Consider the following 13,284-nt stretch of genomic DNA (forward strand, 5'->3'; position numbering starts at 1 on the left):
TTCTGTGAAGTCAGGGATTTGTTCAACTTTTCTCATGCTAGAACAAACAGTATATAGTAAATAATAGGGGTTTAATAAGCATTGATTGAATAAATGAACACATTCCTTAGATATTCCAGGTAAAGATGGAATGAAGGATGCATCCCCCCACAGCTTTATCCTTTAGCCGTGGCCTTTCCACATCTAATCTTTACTGTTGACAGAGCATAACATCAATGTACTATGAAAATGTTCTCTATTTTTTAACCCTGAAACAAAAAGTAACTCCTTTATTTTCATGTACTAAGATTAAATGATAGTTAGACTCTTATAACACAGACCCTCAAATTAGAGAAGGGAACTTAACATTCACTTATTCCATTGTGTGTCAAAGTAATTGAAAAATGTAGGTGTTATGTTGTAGACATACTGTGTCTTCATGTATGTATTTTTGGAAATGATAAATAAGGACGTGGATATATTCTATAGCTCCAGTCCTTGTCTAGAATTCCCAGGGCCTACATCATGGCATACATCTGTTCTCCTCTGCAAAAGTCATGAGAACTCAGAGTCGAATTATAGAAGCCAACAATGAGGGCAAGTGGCAGTTGGGTCAGGCAATGTAGTGACCAGGTATCCTATGCATTGGAAACACTGCAAAACTTCAAAACTACATAAACACAGGGATTTTGAGAAAGGAAATAAGAACAATACTAAATAGATAGATCATAGGTAGGTAGGTAGGTAGGTAGGTAGGTAGGTAGGTAGGTAGATAGATAGATGATTAATTCATTGATAGAAAATTAGCTATATAGAAGATTAGATAGATAGATAGATAGATAGAGATGATAGATGATACAGAGAAATAATAGAAATAGATGAGAGAGACAATAGAGATAGATAGGTGATAGAAAAATTATAGACAGACAGACAGGCAGATAGACAGACAGATAGATAGATGATAGTTGGGTCACTGTTGCATTCCATTACATTGTTTGAGTGTGACTACAAGCCCATCAAAAATAAGAAGCAAGCATAAAGAAAATATGAGATAACAAGAATAAAACATAAACTCACGAAGCAAGCTGGGTGTTATTAACCAGGTATTCCAATGGATAACTACAGCTAAATTTGTAAAGGAGCCCAGGAAGATAGCTGATGATTGTTGGTGGGTCTGGAGTATCAATATATCCTGAAATATTTCCTATCTGTACTGAAGTTGCATTTCCAGAAGCACCGACACCAGGAATTGTGGACACCTGTTAGGACAGCAAATCAAGTTCAATGATTAAATGTTAGTATCTGCACATATATGCACTTCACATGCAAATAAAGCATTTTGACCACTTATTTTTCATTTGGTTCAGCTATAACCTGCTATAGATTTGAAAACATACAAAACTTTATGAAATGTATAAGTGACAGTGTGTCTTTTAAAGAACTGTTTTGGCTCTGTTTGCTACATGACTTTTGTAGCTCCTGACTTTTCCTTGTTATTGTTATTGCTGTTATTGTTGTTGTGTACACATGGCATGAGAGCCACGGAGCACGTGGGGGCTTCAGAGGACAACTTTGTGGTATTGATTCTTTCCTTCCACCTTTCTATGGTTCTGTCAATAGAATGCAGGTCTCTGGGCTTTCTCCGCTGGGCCACCTTGCTAGCCTATTTAGACTTCCACTCTGGATACAGTGCTCCTTCACCAAAGCCCTCCTTGCTCTGGCCTTTGAGCATACCCCCTCAACCACCTCTCCTTTTCACCTCATAACACTGTGTCTTCCCAAGTAAACCTCTGACTTGCCCACATGCATTATTTCTCTCTGCAAGGCATGGGCAGCCTGATTGCTTTGCATTCCCTCAACCATCCTCAGAATACCTGTTGCGGGTCTTACAAATAATTGAACAAATTTACAATTTATTGAACAAATAAATGAAAGTCACAAATCTCCTAAGACTATCCTTTCCAGTGCTTTCTTTGGTAGAGCAAGGATATCCCCATTCTCAGACAAATTTCAAGGAGACCATGAACTCCCAAAAGTTATAGGGAATGTTGCTTACATTTGTGTTTCCTAGCACTGCTTAGCTTTCACTGGATTCCCCAATACTACTAAAACTGAAAAACTATCATCTTAGGGATAATAATGTTTATGATTTTCATGAAACCAAGGAAGAACACAGTTGTTTTCTCACCATGCCAAATATCACACAACATTCACTAAATACTTTTAGGAGATAGTTCTGTAAGAAGTAATACTAGATCTTTCAGTAATAGGATAAACTTTATGCATGATCCTAACAGTATACAGGCAGGGCTAAGGCAAAGATCTAGCTCTTGCATGAGGGAAATCAATAGGAAGAGAAAATTTGTTTTAATTTCAACCTATTGATATAGTAGTCTATCTACTTTTTTTCACATAGCAATGTGCTCCAAAAAGGCTCCAATGCTGGTGATACCAGAGATAAAATATGAAAATTAAGAAAGCCTCTCTTCCCTCCACCATTTACCTGACTTACTAGGTGAGTATATCAGTTCTGTAACACACACACACACACACACACACACACACACACACACACACACACACACACTTTTTATATCATCCAGCTTTCCAAAATGTGAAAAGCACACATGTGTGGAATAGCATTTCCCTTGTCTTTTCTCTGGAGTTCTTTTCTATCCAGAAAGGCAACAGTGACTTCAATCTATGAAAGTGAGGCTTTGAAATACAGTAGGAGGATGGGAAATTCTCCTGGTCCCTACCTGTACTCCCTCCACTAGGAAACAAAACATGCAATAATCAACTAACCGCCCTCTCCCTTAGGCCTGCTTCATAACCTCTGTGAACAGAACTCAGAGAGATGAATAAACGTTTTTAATAAAAAGAGTCAACAATACACAATCTGCAGGCTTGGAAATGGTCATAGGCACAATATTCTAACTGCCCTTTGGGATAAGATAAAGAAGGAGATTCAAATAAATCCCTTCCCTGTCTGCTAGCTCCCACCAACTCTTAGAAACCATGCCCTTAGAATAACCAAGCCTTCCTTTTTAAACCCTAGCAATATTTTTTGAAAACTGAAAGCCAATTTTTCCTTCTTTACTGTGCTAAATGATAATGTGTACAGCACCACTTTTGTTAGGATTTATTGATAAGATATTTGAGCTAGCTAAATAAAATATAGTACTAGATGAAATTTAATGTAATTAATGCTCCTACCACATATTATTAATTTCAATTAATTTTCATTCCCTGGAGTGTCGATTTCTTCTTTAATTCTATTTTTGGTGTAGAGTGAACTAATAAAATAGTAAATTATATTAATTATGAATTCTCAGTCATGGTAAAAATGATCAAAGTACTGCTTGGGTTGTCAAAATAACTGGAAAGAGGTGCTGCCAGAATTGCATGGGTAAAATTGGGTATGATAAGTATTTTTAAATGCAAAGGGTAGTCCCACACCAAGAAGTACTTCATGCAAGAAACACAGTCTTCTTACAAAGTATGAATGGCAGCTAGTCAAGGGTAAACATAAAAAAAAGAGTTCAAGTTTTTCATCTACATTTAATATTTCTTACTGAACAGGGTCATTAGAATTAGATCATAGCAAAAGGACAAAAACTGTTCTTATGATCTGATGTATCCATAAAGTGTAGAGTATGGCTTGTGGTTAGAGATGTCCATCAATGTCAGTCTAACAAAATACTGCTTAGAGTAGCTCAGCCCATCACATGCCTCTCCACGGCCCAGATCCTATCAACACAACCATTATTAGAAGACAGAATTGTATATTTGGGAGTTCAAACTTCAAACAGGCAAAAGAAAGTGAGTTGTTTGGCTTTATTAGATTTTTTTTCCTGAAGACAGATTGGGCTCCTGATTATTTCATGAAATGGGAGCTTGTTTATTTATGACCTCAGATATAGCACAGGATTTCATAGTAATCTTACCACTAAGTTGTTTCCACAGCCCTCCAAGGTGCTGAGATTAATGATGAAAATGACCACTGCTGGAAAGGTGTTGTTATTGATGAAGCCCCTGCAGTGGGAATCCCCATGCCTTCCATTCAGTGCCAAATCTGTTTCAGAATAACCCGAAAAAAGGACTGTGCAAAAATTAATCTTCATTGTAATGGCCTGCACTCCACAGTAGACACTGATGTCTCTTTCAGCTGAAACAAAAAATACATAAAAGCAAAAGTAAGTCATAAAAGCACAGTAGAACACAGGTGGATGACTTGAGTGTTCCCTGGTTTGCTTACCATTTCTTTTGTCTAATTCATTTCGAGTCTTGATCCAATGTGCAAGTCATTAAGAAAAGTAGCCATGAAAAATAGTCATTGATTTAGTTGTTTAAGAGAGAATTTTTGGACTATTGTAAGTCACCTCTCTTTCCTTGAGCCTGATGTTCAGAGGGTATGCATGAAATGTCAGTCTCATACTGTTGAATGACAGGAGAATTGAGTTGGGGAAATCAGGTTACTGAGGAAATTTAGGACTAGAGTAACTGAATTATTCAGATCTCCTGTCTAAAGTGAAGCAGTACAAATGATGTGTTTTCTCAAGAGAAAGGAAGCAGTTAAAACCTGTCTTCCGCCAAATTATTCAGCACGTTGCTATTCAGTAACTCATGCTATCCAGGACATAGAAACGAAAGCCATCTTGAACAGGCCCATTTTATTTAGGCTACAGTAAATCATATTAGAGAAAGAAAATGAAGAATAGTGTACTGATACTGTGTACAAAATGCACAACTTGCTTTAAGAGAAATTTTGCCATTGATTTTGCATGCACTAGTTGGGCATAGAAAAGCAAAATATAACTTGCATGGTTCCCTATGGCTCTGTTATTTAAAGAAGCATTTTAGACATGAATAAGCACATGCATAAACATACAGCACACACATAGACACACACACACACACACACACACACAGAGAGACAGAGACAGACTTTTCATGCCTCTAGCCATTCTACAAATAATAAAGAAAACTTAATAGAAAAGGAGAGTTCACAGGATAAGTAATTCCTAACGGCAGATTTCCACTGGGCATTGTCCCATCCCAAGACTTTATTTGAAAATGGGATTCCTACAAATTTAATTAGTTAAGTGATGATGAGGTCACTGCAGTAGAGGGAGCTCCAGTGGAATATGACTGATGCATTTAAAAGACTGAGGAACAACATGAGCTGATGACAGAAGAGTGGAATGATGTGTTTGGGAGTCCAGGTACACCAAGACTGGCTGGGCATCACCAGGCTACAGAGGGACAGGAAAGGATGCTTGTCAGACCCTTGATGGGAATGTGGCTACATCCTGATGTTGAATTTCTGGCCTTCAAAACTATGAGATGATCATCCATGGTTTTAATTCACCTTGTGAGTCAACATGTGCCCATTGTTTTAAATCACTTCCTAGGTGATACTTTGCTATATCAGTGCAGGAAATGAATACAATAAGTTCATGACCTTTTACATGGCTTCCCAGCAAAATGAAGAATCTGAGACAGGCATCAAATTTACAAAATGTAAAAACAAACAAGAGATGATTGGACTGCTTTGATAAATTACCTTGATTGTTTAAGAAAAAAGCTGAACAAAATAAAATGGTTTTGACATGTGATATAGAATGTTCATCTGAGAAATATGTAAATCTCATTCAAGACAATCAGCAAAGAATTTATTTGTTTAAATAATTCAATCTTCTTAATAGTGTCAATAGTAGATATTTTTGAAATATGATTCTCTATACTTTATACTAGTCAAGTGAACTATATTTTGAGAAAGTGAATAAACCAGTGTGGAAGCTTCCATGTTTGATAATAATTATAAACTCATTACAATTATATTCAATGACCAAAAATTTTGTTGTGGACAAAACAACAATAGTAGACTAGTTGTATTACAAAAATTCTAATAATTCATTCATAAGTGGATAAATAAGATGAATGAAAATATGCTTTGCCACCATTGAAGATAACAAAATCTACTTAGTTTGGGGAATATCTCTACAGCCTTAAGCAATATTAACCATTTAATGTAACCATAATTTTAAGTGGTCCTCTTTTATGGTGATGTATTGTGTACCCTAATATACTTGCCCAAGGATCAGAAGACAGAGCTAACCACTAGATTAGACAAAGAGGTCAAGCAGTGGTGGCACACACCTTTAATCCTGCCACTCTGGAGGCAGAGATCTGTCTGGATCTCTATGAGTTCAAGGCCACATTGGGCTACATGAGATTGATATAGTATAGGAGAGAAACAGAGTCAGGTAGTGGTGGCACACAACTTTAATCCTAGCATTTGAGATCTCATTCCTTTGCTTGGGAAGCACACATGCCTTTAATCCCATGAAGTAATATGGTAGGGCAGAGAAAGGTATATAAAGCATGAGGAAACAGGAACTGACTCGCTTTAGGCTGAGGGTTTTGTAGAGGTGAGAACTCGTGACTGGCTGTTCTGCTTCTCTGATCTTTCAGCTTTCACTCTAATATCTTGTTCTGGGTTTTTTTATTAAAAGACCATCTAAGAGTTGAATAATGCTCTTTAATAGAATAAAATAGTTTATTTTACAGGATTTTATTGAGTATCTGTAAACCACTTGTGCCCCTCTTCTTTTTCTGTAATTGGGAGCACTTTAATCCAACTGTCAACTTCTTTTTTTTTTCTTTTATTTTATTTTACAATACCATTCAGTTCTACATATCAGCGACGAATTTCCTTGTTCTCCCCCCTCCTGCCCCTCTTCCCTTCCCCCCAGCCCATCCCCCATTCCCACCTCCTCCATGGCAAAGCCTCCCCCGAGGACTGAGATCAACCTGGTAGACTCAGTCCAGGCAGGTCCAGTCCCCTCCTCCCAGAGTGAGCCAAGCATCCCTGCATAAGCCCCAGGTTTCAAACAGCCAACTCATGCAATGATCACAGAACCCGCTACCACTGCCTAGATGCCTCCCAAACAGATCAAGCCAATCAACTGTCACACCTATTCAGAGGGCCTGATCCAGTTGGGGGCCCCTCAGCCTTTGGTTCATAGTTCATGTGTCTCCATTCATTTGGTTATTTGTCCCTGTGCTTTATCCAACCTTGATTTCAACAATTCTCACTCATATAAACCCTCCTTTTTCTTGCTAATTAGACTCACGGAGCTCCACCTGGGGCCTAGTCGTGGATCTCTGCATCCAGATTCCTCAGTCCTTGGATGGGGTTTCTAGCACGACTATTAGGGTGTTTGGCCATCCCATCACCAGAGTAGGTCAGTTCTGGCTGTCTCTCGACCATCGCCAGCAGTCTATTGTGGGGGTATCTTTGTGGATTTCTGTGGGCCTCTCGAGCATAAAAATTTCTTCCTTTTCTCATGTGGTCTTCATTTACCATGGTCTCCTATTCCTTATTATCCCTCTCTGTTCTTGATCCAGCTGGGATCTCCCGCTCCCACAGGCTCTCTTTCCCTCGACCCTCACCCTTCATTACCCCCATTCATGTCCAGGTTGTTCATGTAGATCTCAGCCATACTCTGGTTTCTCTTCAGACCATATAAATCTTTTGCCTTTAACTGTCAACTTCTTATTTAGAGCCTCAATTGTTGATACCTTAACTAACTCTGCAAGATTCTCCCTCATCTCCCGCTGGCCTCACTCTACATTCAGTTCTCTGTATCATGCTTGCTCCCCACATTTGTTAAGTAAAATATTTTTCATGTGTTTAAAAAGATTATACTGAGTGATAGATGCCAGAATGTCTTCAGCTCTAGGACAGAATTTTCTAGCACAGGAGCATAAAGAATGTTTGGGAGAGTTATAAAGAGTGGTCCAGCTGGGATCTATAAATGTACCCCAGGTTAAAATGCCAAGATTCCAAAGTTCATCCTTAAGATTGGCACATCTTACTACACATGCTTTAATCCTCAAGAAGGTACTGTAAGCTTTTCCCATACCCAGGCTGTACCTGAGTAACTCTGACTCATCCTTCAGGTCTTAAATTTTATTTATTTTTTTCAAAGATTTCTCTGATACCAAATACAAAGTATGCCACTTTGGTTTTTGCTGTCATACAGTGTTAAAATTGTGCATGCATTTTTATATTTGTCCAATAAACTGAACGTCCCAGAAGGTACCAAATCTATTATATTCACCAAAGTACTCCATTAAATGCATTCAGTCTCTTTAAACACAAAACATTAAAAGTCATCTCCTAGGGAAAATCACTGCTTTGTTTTCTTCAACTCACACTCACTGGGTTAATACTCAAGTGTCATGCAAAGAAACGTCATCCATGCCAGTCACTGATAGCCCCAACTTCCTAAAAGGTTAGTTATTCAAACCAGTGTTATGCAACAGCTGGAAAAATCTATTATATAAAGTGTTGGAGCAATAGACTGCACTGAAGAATTTATACTGCTTATATCAACCTATCTAGGAAAAAAAGGCACAATAGCATGATCCACAGGGAAAAATGCACAGGGTATATGGAGAATGGCCCAAAAGCCAAAGTAGGACAGATGAGCTCATTAAGAATGGGGTCCTGATGCCGGGCGGTGGTGGCGCACGCCTTTAATCACAGCACTCGGGAGGCAGAGGCAGGCGGATCTTTGTGAGTTCGAGGCCAGCCTGGGCTACCAAGTGAGTTCCAGGAAAGGCGCAAAGCTACACAGAGAAACCCTGTCTCGAAAAACCAAAAAAAAAAAAAAAAAAAAAAAAAGAATGGGGTCCTGGAGAAGATGGCATTGAGCTTAATTTTGCAGGAGTTAGTCATGTAAAATAAAAGAGTGAAAAATATAAAAAAGCAGGAGTAGTGTGAATAAAAATGAATTTTGAGTGTTTGGGATGTAGACAGTGCCATTTTCATCATGATTTTAAAATACAAAGGAAAAAAATCTCAGGAAATGAAGCTATATGGCAAGCACAGTTAAGATCTGGGAAACCTTCACTTACAAAATGGTCAGTCTCTTTACAACAAAACATCTACCTAAAAGTTCAGTGGAATCTTCAGCTATTAATGAGTTCTTTAAGAGTTTGCTTTATGCTCAGTGAACAAGTGTGATCACATTGCTTGATATATTATAAATGTACCAAAAGAAGTACATATCAATCTACATGTTCAACGAAACAGACTTCCTTTCCTTGACTTAAGCTAACCAGAGTCTTCAACCTCCACACTTCTGTTTGAGGGGCTTAATTGCTGCTTAGAATTCACCTTATCAGATGAAAATTATTTTCCATTTTATGTTTTGCTGCTGAATCCTTGTAACCCTGCAATGGAGCTGAACTCACTACAAACTGATTCCACTTGAAGATATGGTAACAAATGAAAGGACTTTGCAGAGGAAGAAAGGAGATCTGTTCAAATCCATTCTGGTCTTTTCTAAAGACTTTTCACTGTCCCTCAGAGAAACACATTTTCCCTTTTTCCTGGTTGTAGATACTAAAGACATGCCTTCAGTTCAACTTTACCATTTGGGAAGCTTTGAGAGGAAAGAAAAGGATACTTCAAGTTGCCAAAGGACAGTTGCTGACAAAGTAGAGAGATTTTCCAGTTGTTGCATAACTGGTTTGAATAACTAACCTTTTAGGAAGTTGGGGCTGTCAGTGACTGGCATGGATGACGTTTCTTTGCATGACACTTGAATATTAACCCAATGAGTGTGAGCTGAGGAAAGCAAAGCAGTGGTTTTCCCTAGGAGATGACTTTTAATGTTTTGTGTTTAAAGAGACTGAATGCACTTAAGCCACCTGCTCACATAGTCTGTGTGCAGTTACATTGTCAACATGCCAGTGTTTCTCATGGAGATTTAGACAGGCTAAGTATCTCATTAAAAAAAACTGAAATACATGTTAATGAATCAAACTGGTAAAAAATGATGCTGTGTATTCCTTTCACCTATCAGTGTGGCCATGCTGTAGCCTGATGCAGATTTACTGAAGTCATGCAAAATATAAATGTGCCATCACTGTGTCAGCCTTCTAACTCTGACTTTTTTATGTTCTGATTTTTATGTTTGACTCATGAGTGTCCTATGACTTAAAAACATAGTAAAGACTGACCTCCAGAACTTCTTTTCATACTGATGCTTCTGTTACCAGGTAAGCATTTTGAGTGATTGCACTGCACTGATTAGTACAAATTTGCAGCCAGATTTAAGGATATTTCTATCTCAGTATCAGGAAATACAAGGATACAGATGATTTGATTAATTGCTCTGATCCATGTTATTATAATTATATAATATAATTTGACAACATTAAATCTTCTGACAGCACTAAAAGTTGATGTAGATCTCCAAGTTAAAGGTTTGGGGAGGGAAATGAAAAAGAGGAGAGAGGGGAAACTGTGGTTGGGATGTAAAATTAATTGATTAATTAAATTTTTTAAAAGTACTAAGATGAGGTAAAAATGAGTCAGGCCATCACAAGCTAGGAATTTGTGGCTTCATCTGTATGTTGCTGAATTGACACAAATTGACTCTGAAGACTATTCAGGAAAAGAGCAAAGGCAGCTCTACTTATTAAATATATGTATAATGTCCTGCAAACACGATGCTAGTATGTGTGGTCTAAAGACAAAAGTGCAATTACATTTTAAAGGAATGGGATTTTACTCATGGGAAAGAAGTTGTACATCAGTGTTATTCACACACATATGCACATAAACACACACATACACAAACATATATATATGTGATGGATACATACATACATACATACACACACACACACACACACACACACACACACACACACACACACACACACACTGAGGTCCATCATGTCTTTAATCCTATTTATATGGCAAGTATAGTCTATGAACTCCCAATCAGGATGCATTTTTTATACATCAGGAGTTAGATGGTTGGCAGAGTGATGGCACATTTATACTTTACAGGATTCAATCCATTTCCATCAGGTTAAAGACATGATGACTGTGTAATGACTATTACGTGACTATGTAAGCAGGTGTCTGGCTTAAATGTACTCAGTATCATTAAACAGAAAAACTGAAAGACATGTTCTAGACTTTCATTCTAGAACTATTTTTGTTTTAGACCATGATCTACTATACAAAATTTACCAGTACATGAAAATCTAGTACATAAAAATCATGCACTACATTTGTTCTAGGCCAGAGGCTATTATAACCCTATTGTGTCCAAACTAAATGCTATCTCATGTCAATAAAAGATTCAAAAGTACATTTGTGATATGCTTATTAGGTATCAGTCTCCACAACATACTGAGGATGCTCCATTATTTCAAGAAGCTTATGGACCATAGTTCAATAAAGGAGATAGTGGAAAAATGGCCCCTCACAATATGGCCTGATGATATGGAAGCACTTTGTAAACACCATCTATCACCTACTTTGGTCAAATAAGGATGTTTGGAAAGAGACTGTCAGTAAAAAGTGAAATAATTTCAACTGTCTAAGGCTTAGAAGGAACTGATTAGGTGACGGCATGAAGAGTAGTGGGTGTCAATCACAATCATTTTTTAGGGGGGTGGTGTGGTGGCTGAGGAAATTATGCCCGGAGATAAAGGGAAAATAAAAGAGGATAGAATTAGTTTTTGAGAGGCCAGTGTCTGTATGGGACACTCAGGTAGTCAGAGAGAAGAGGAAATTATTTTCAGATAGGAAGGAGCCAAAATGCTCATTTTGACTATAAACTGCTCCCTATCAGCTCCATGAACAGTGAACTGTCCCGATAGCTGGAACTACTCAGGAGAACAATCAGGTAAAAAGAAAAATAAACTAATATCAGACAAAGTAACGTCAAAGCTGTCCTTTTCTGTGACTATCCAGTATCCCTGGTTCTCATCATATGCCCTGCTCCATATTGCTTTAAGAATGAGGCTATGAAATCACTTTCCTATTATCTATGAGTGGATATTTGCTTTCCCATTAAATTATAAACTTACCAAAGGTTCTAGATTTTCTTCCCAGAGTGCCTAGCAATAGTAGCAAACATTTAATTTATATCATACATTTGCTGTAAATCCTTCACAAACAACACTCATGGTTACTAGCTACATAATGTGAGGTTCTAAGTTTCACAGACAAAGAAAATTTATGGAAACAGACAGATCCACCCTGACTGTCCGTACCACATTCTGGGTCTGACAGCTACCTAGAATGGCTCTGTCTACAGAGTTTCCAGTGACATTAGGAATCTTATTGGTAGCTACTATCTGGTTTCACGTTGAAAAACTTAAAATAGTATGCAATTCACAGGGTTTTGCTATTTGTTTTGGTACTTTTATTAACTTTTTAAGTGTGTGTTAATCTTGGCAACTTATCTTACCTCCTTTCTAGTAGTTTTAAAATCATTTTCTTTTCCCATTGACATATTTGCTGATGCTTGTCATCACTAACAGCAGCAAGTAAGTGCCAGACAGCCAGTTGTGGACGTAGATGGTACTGACATGGTGGCTTCTATATCTAAAGCCAGCAAGACCAGCATGAGGTCTCTAAGTGTCACCCTTTATACTCTATGGAAGAAGTGAGTTACCAGGGAACCTCATTAAAATACAGATTCTGCTTCAGAAGATTTTAAGTGGGGCCTGCACTTCTCACACCTCTCATAAGCTCCCAGGTGATGCTGATGTGACAAGTCTCTCAGTCAATTCAGTTGCTAAGATACAGCTAATTATTTTGATTGGGCAGAAGCTCTTAGGAGGAATTCACTTGGAGAAACTAAGCATTCACGCCAAATATATATTGGTGGGATGCAAGGTGCACAGGTGTATAAGAGGGAAGGTGCAAATACGAAAGCAACGAGAGAGAGAGAGAGAGAGAGAGAGAGAGAGAGAGAGAGAGAGAGAGAGAGAATATATATATATATATATATATATATATATATATATATATATATATATATATATCCCTTCTTAGTCCAAGGAGCTATTTCATTTTGAGTCTGAATGAAATCAAGCAGACTTGTCTTCAGCCTGAGCCTATTTCTGCTTTAATATGCTAGGAACAATCCAGGTGACAGAATTGAGAAAGGCACTAGTCTCCCTTTCTCATCTGTATACCCCATTCCACAAACCACAGCAGAACATTCCACTTCTAAACACTACTGCACCAAGTGGAGAGGTGTTTTCAAAAGTGGTGCTGTTAGCAAAGACGGTGCGTTGTGATCAAGGGACAGGAAGAACTATCTACTTCCTGCCCATGGGGGACTCTGGAATGGTTGGAGATGTGCAACAACAGAGTGGCTAGTCAACTGTGAGCAGGTAGAGGCTCCATACACTTCAGATGCCAGGATCATGTGAACATAATCTTACACTTACATCCACAGGCTGATGTATATGTGC

The 13,284-nt window shown here is 38.1% G+C and overlaps 1 protein-coding gene across 1 annotated transcript in view; it reads right to left on the reverse strand.

Moving 5' to 3' along the window:
• The window catches only part of Zpld1 (zona pellucida like domain containing 1), a 40,578-nt gene that overhangs the window by 19,450 nt on the left and 7,844 nt on the right, over window positions 1–13,284 (reverse strand). Inside the window, exons 2-3 of the mRNA XM_006994514.4 lie at window positions 3,927–4,147; window positions 1,057–1,238 (exon numbers count right to left, since the gene is read on the reverse strand). Coding sequence (XP_006994576.1) covers window positions 1,057–1,238; window positions 3,927–4,147 — 403 coding nt within the window. The remainder of the gene's footprint in view (window positions 1–1,056; window positions 1,239–3,926; window positions 4,148–13,284) is intronic.

The sequence above is a fragment of the Peromyscus maniculatus genome, chromosome 12, assembly GCF_049852395.1.
Source record: "Peromyscus maniculatus bairdii isolate BWxNUB_F1_BW_parent chromosome 12, HU_Pman_BW_mat_3.1, whole genome shotgun sequence".
Classification (NCBI taxonomy): domain Eukaryota; kingdom Metazoa; phylum Chordata; class Mammalia; order Rodentia; family Cricetidae; genus Peromyscus; species Peromyscus maniculatus.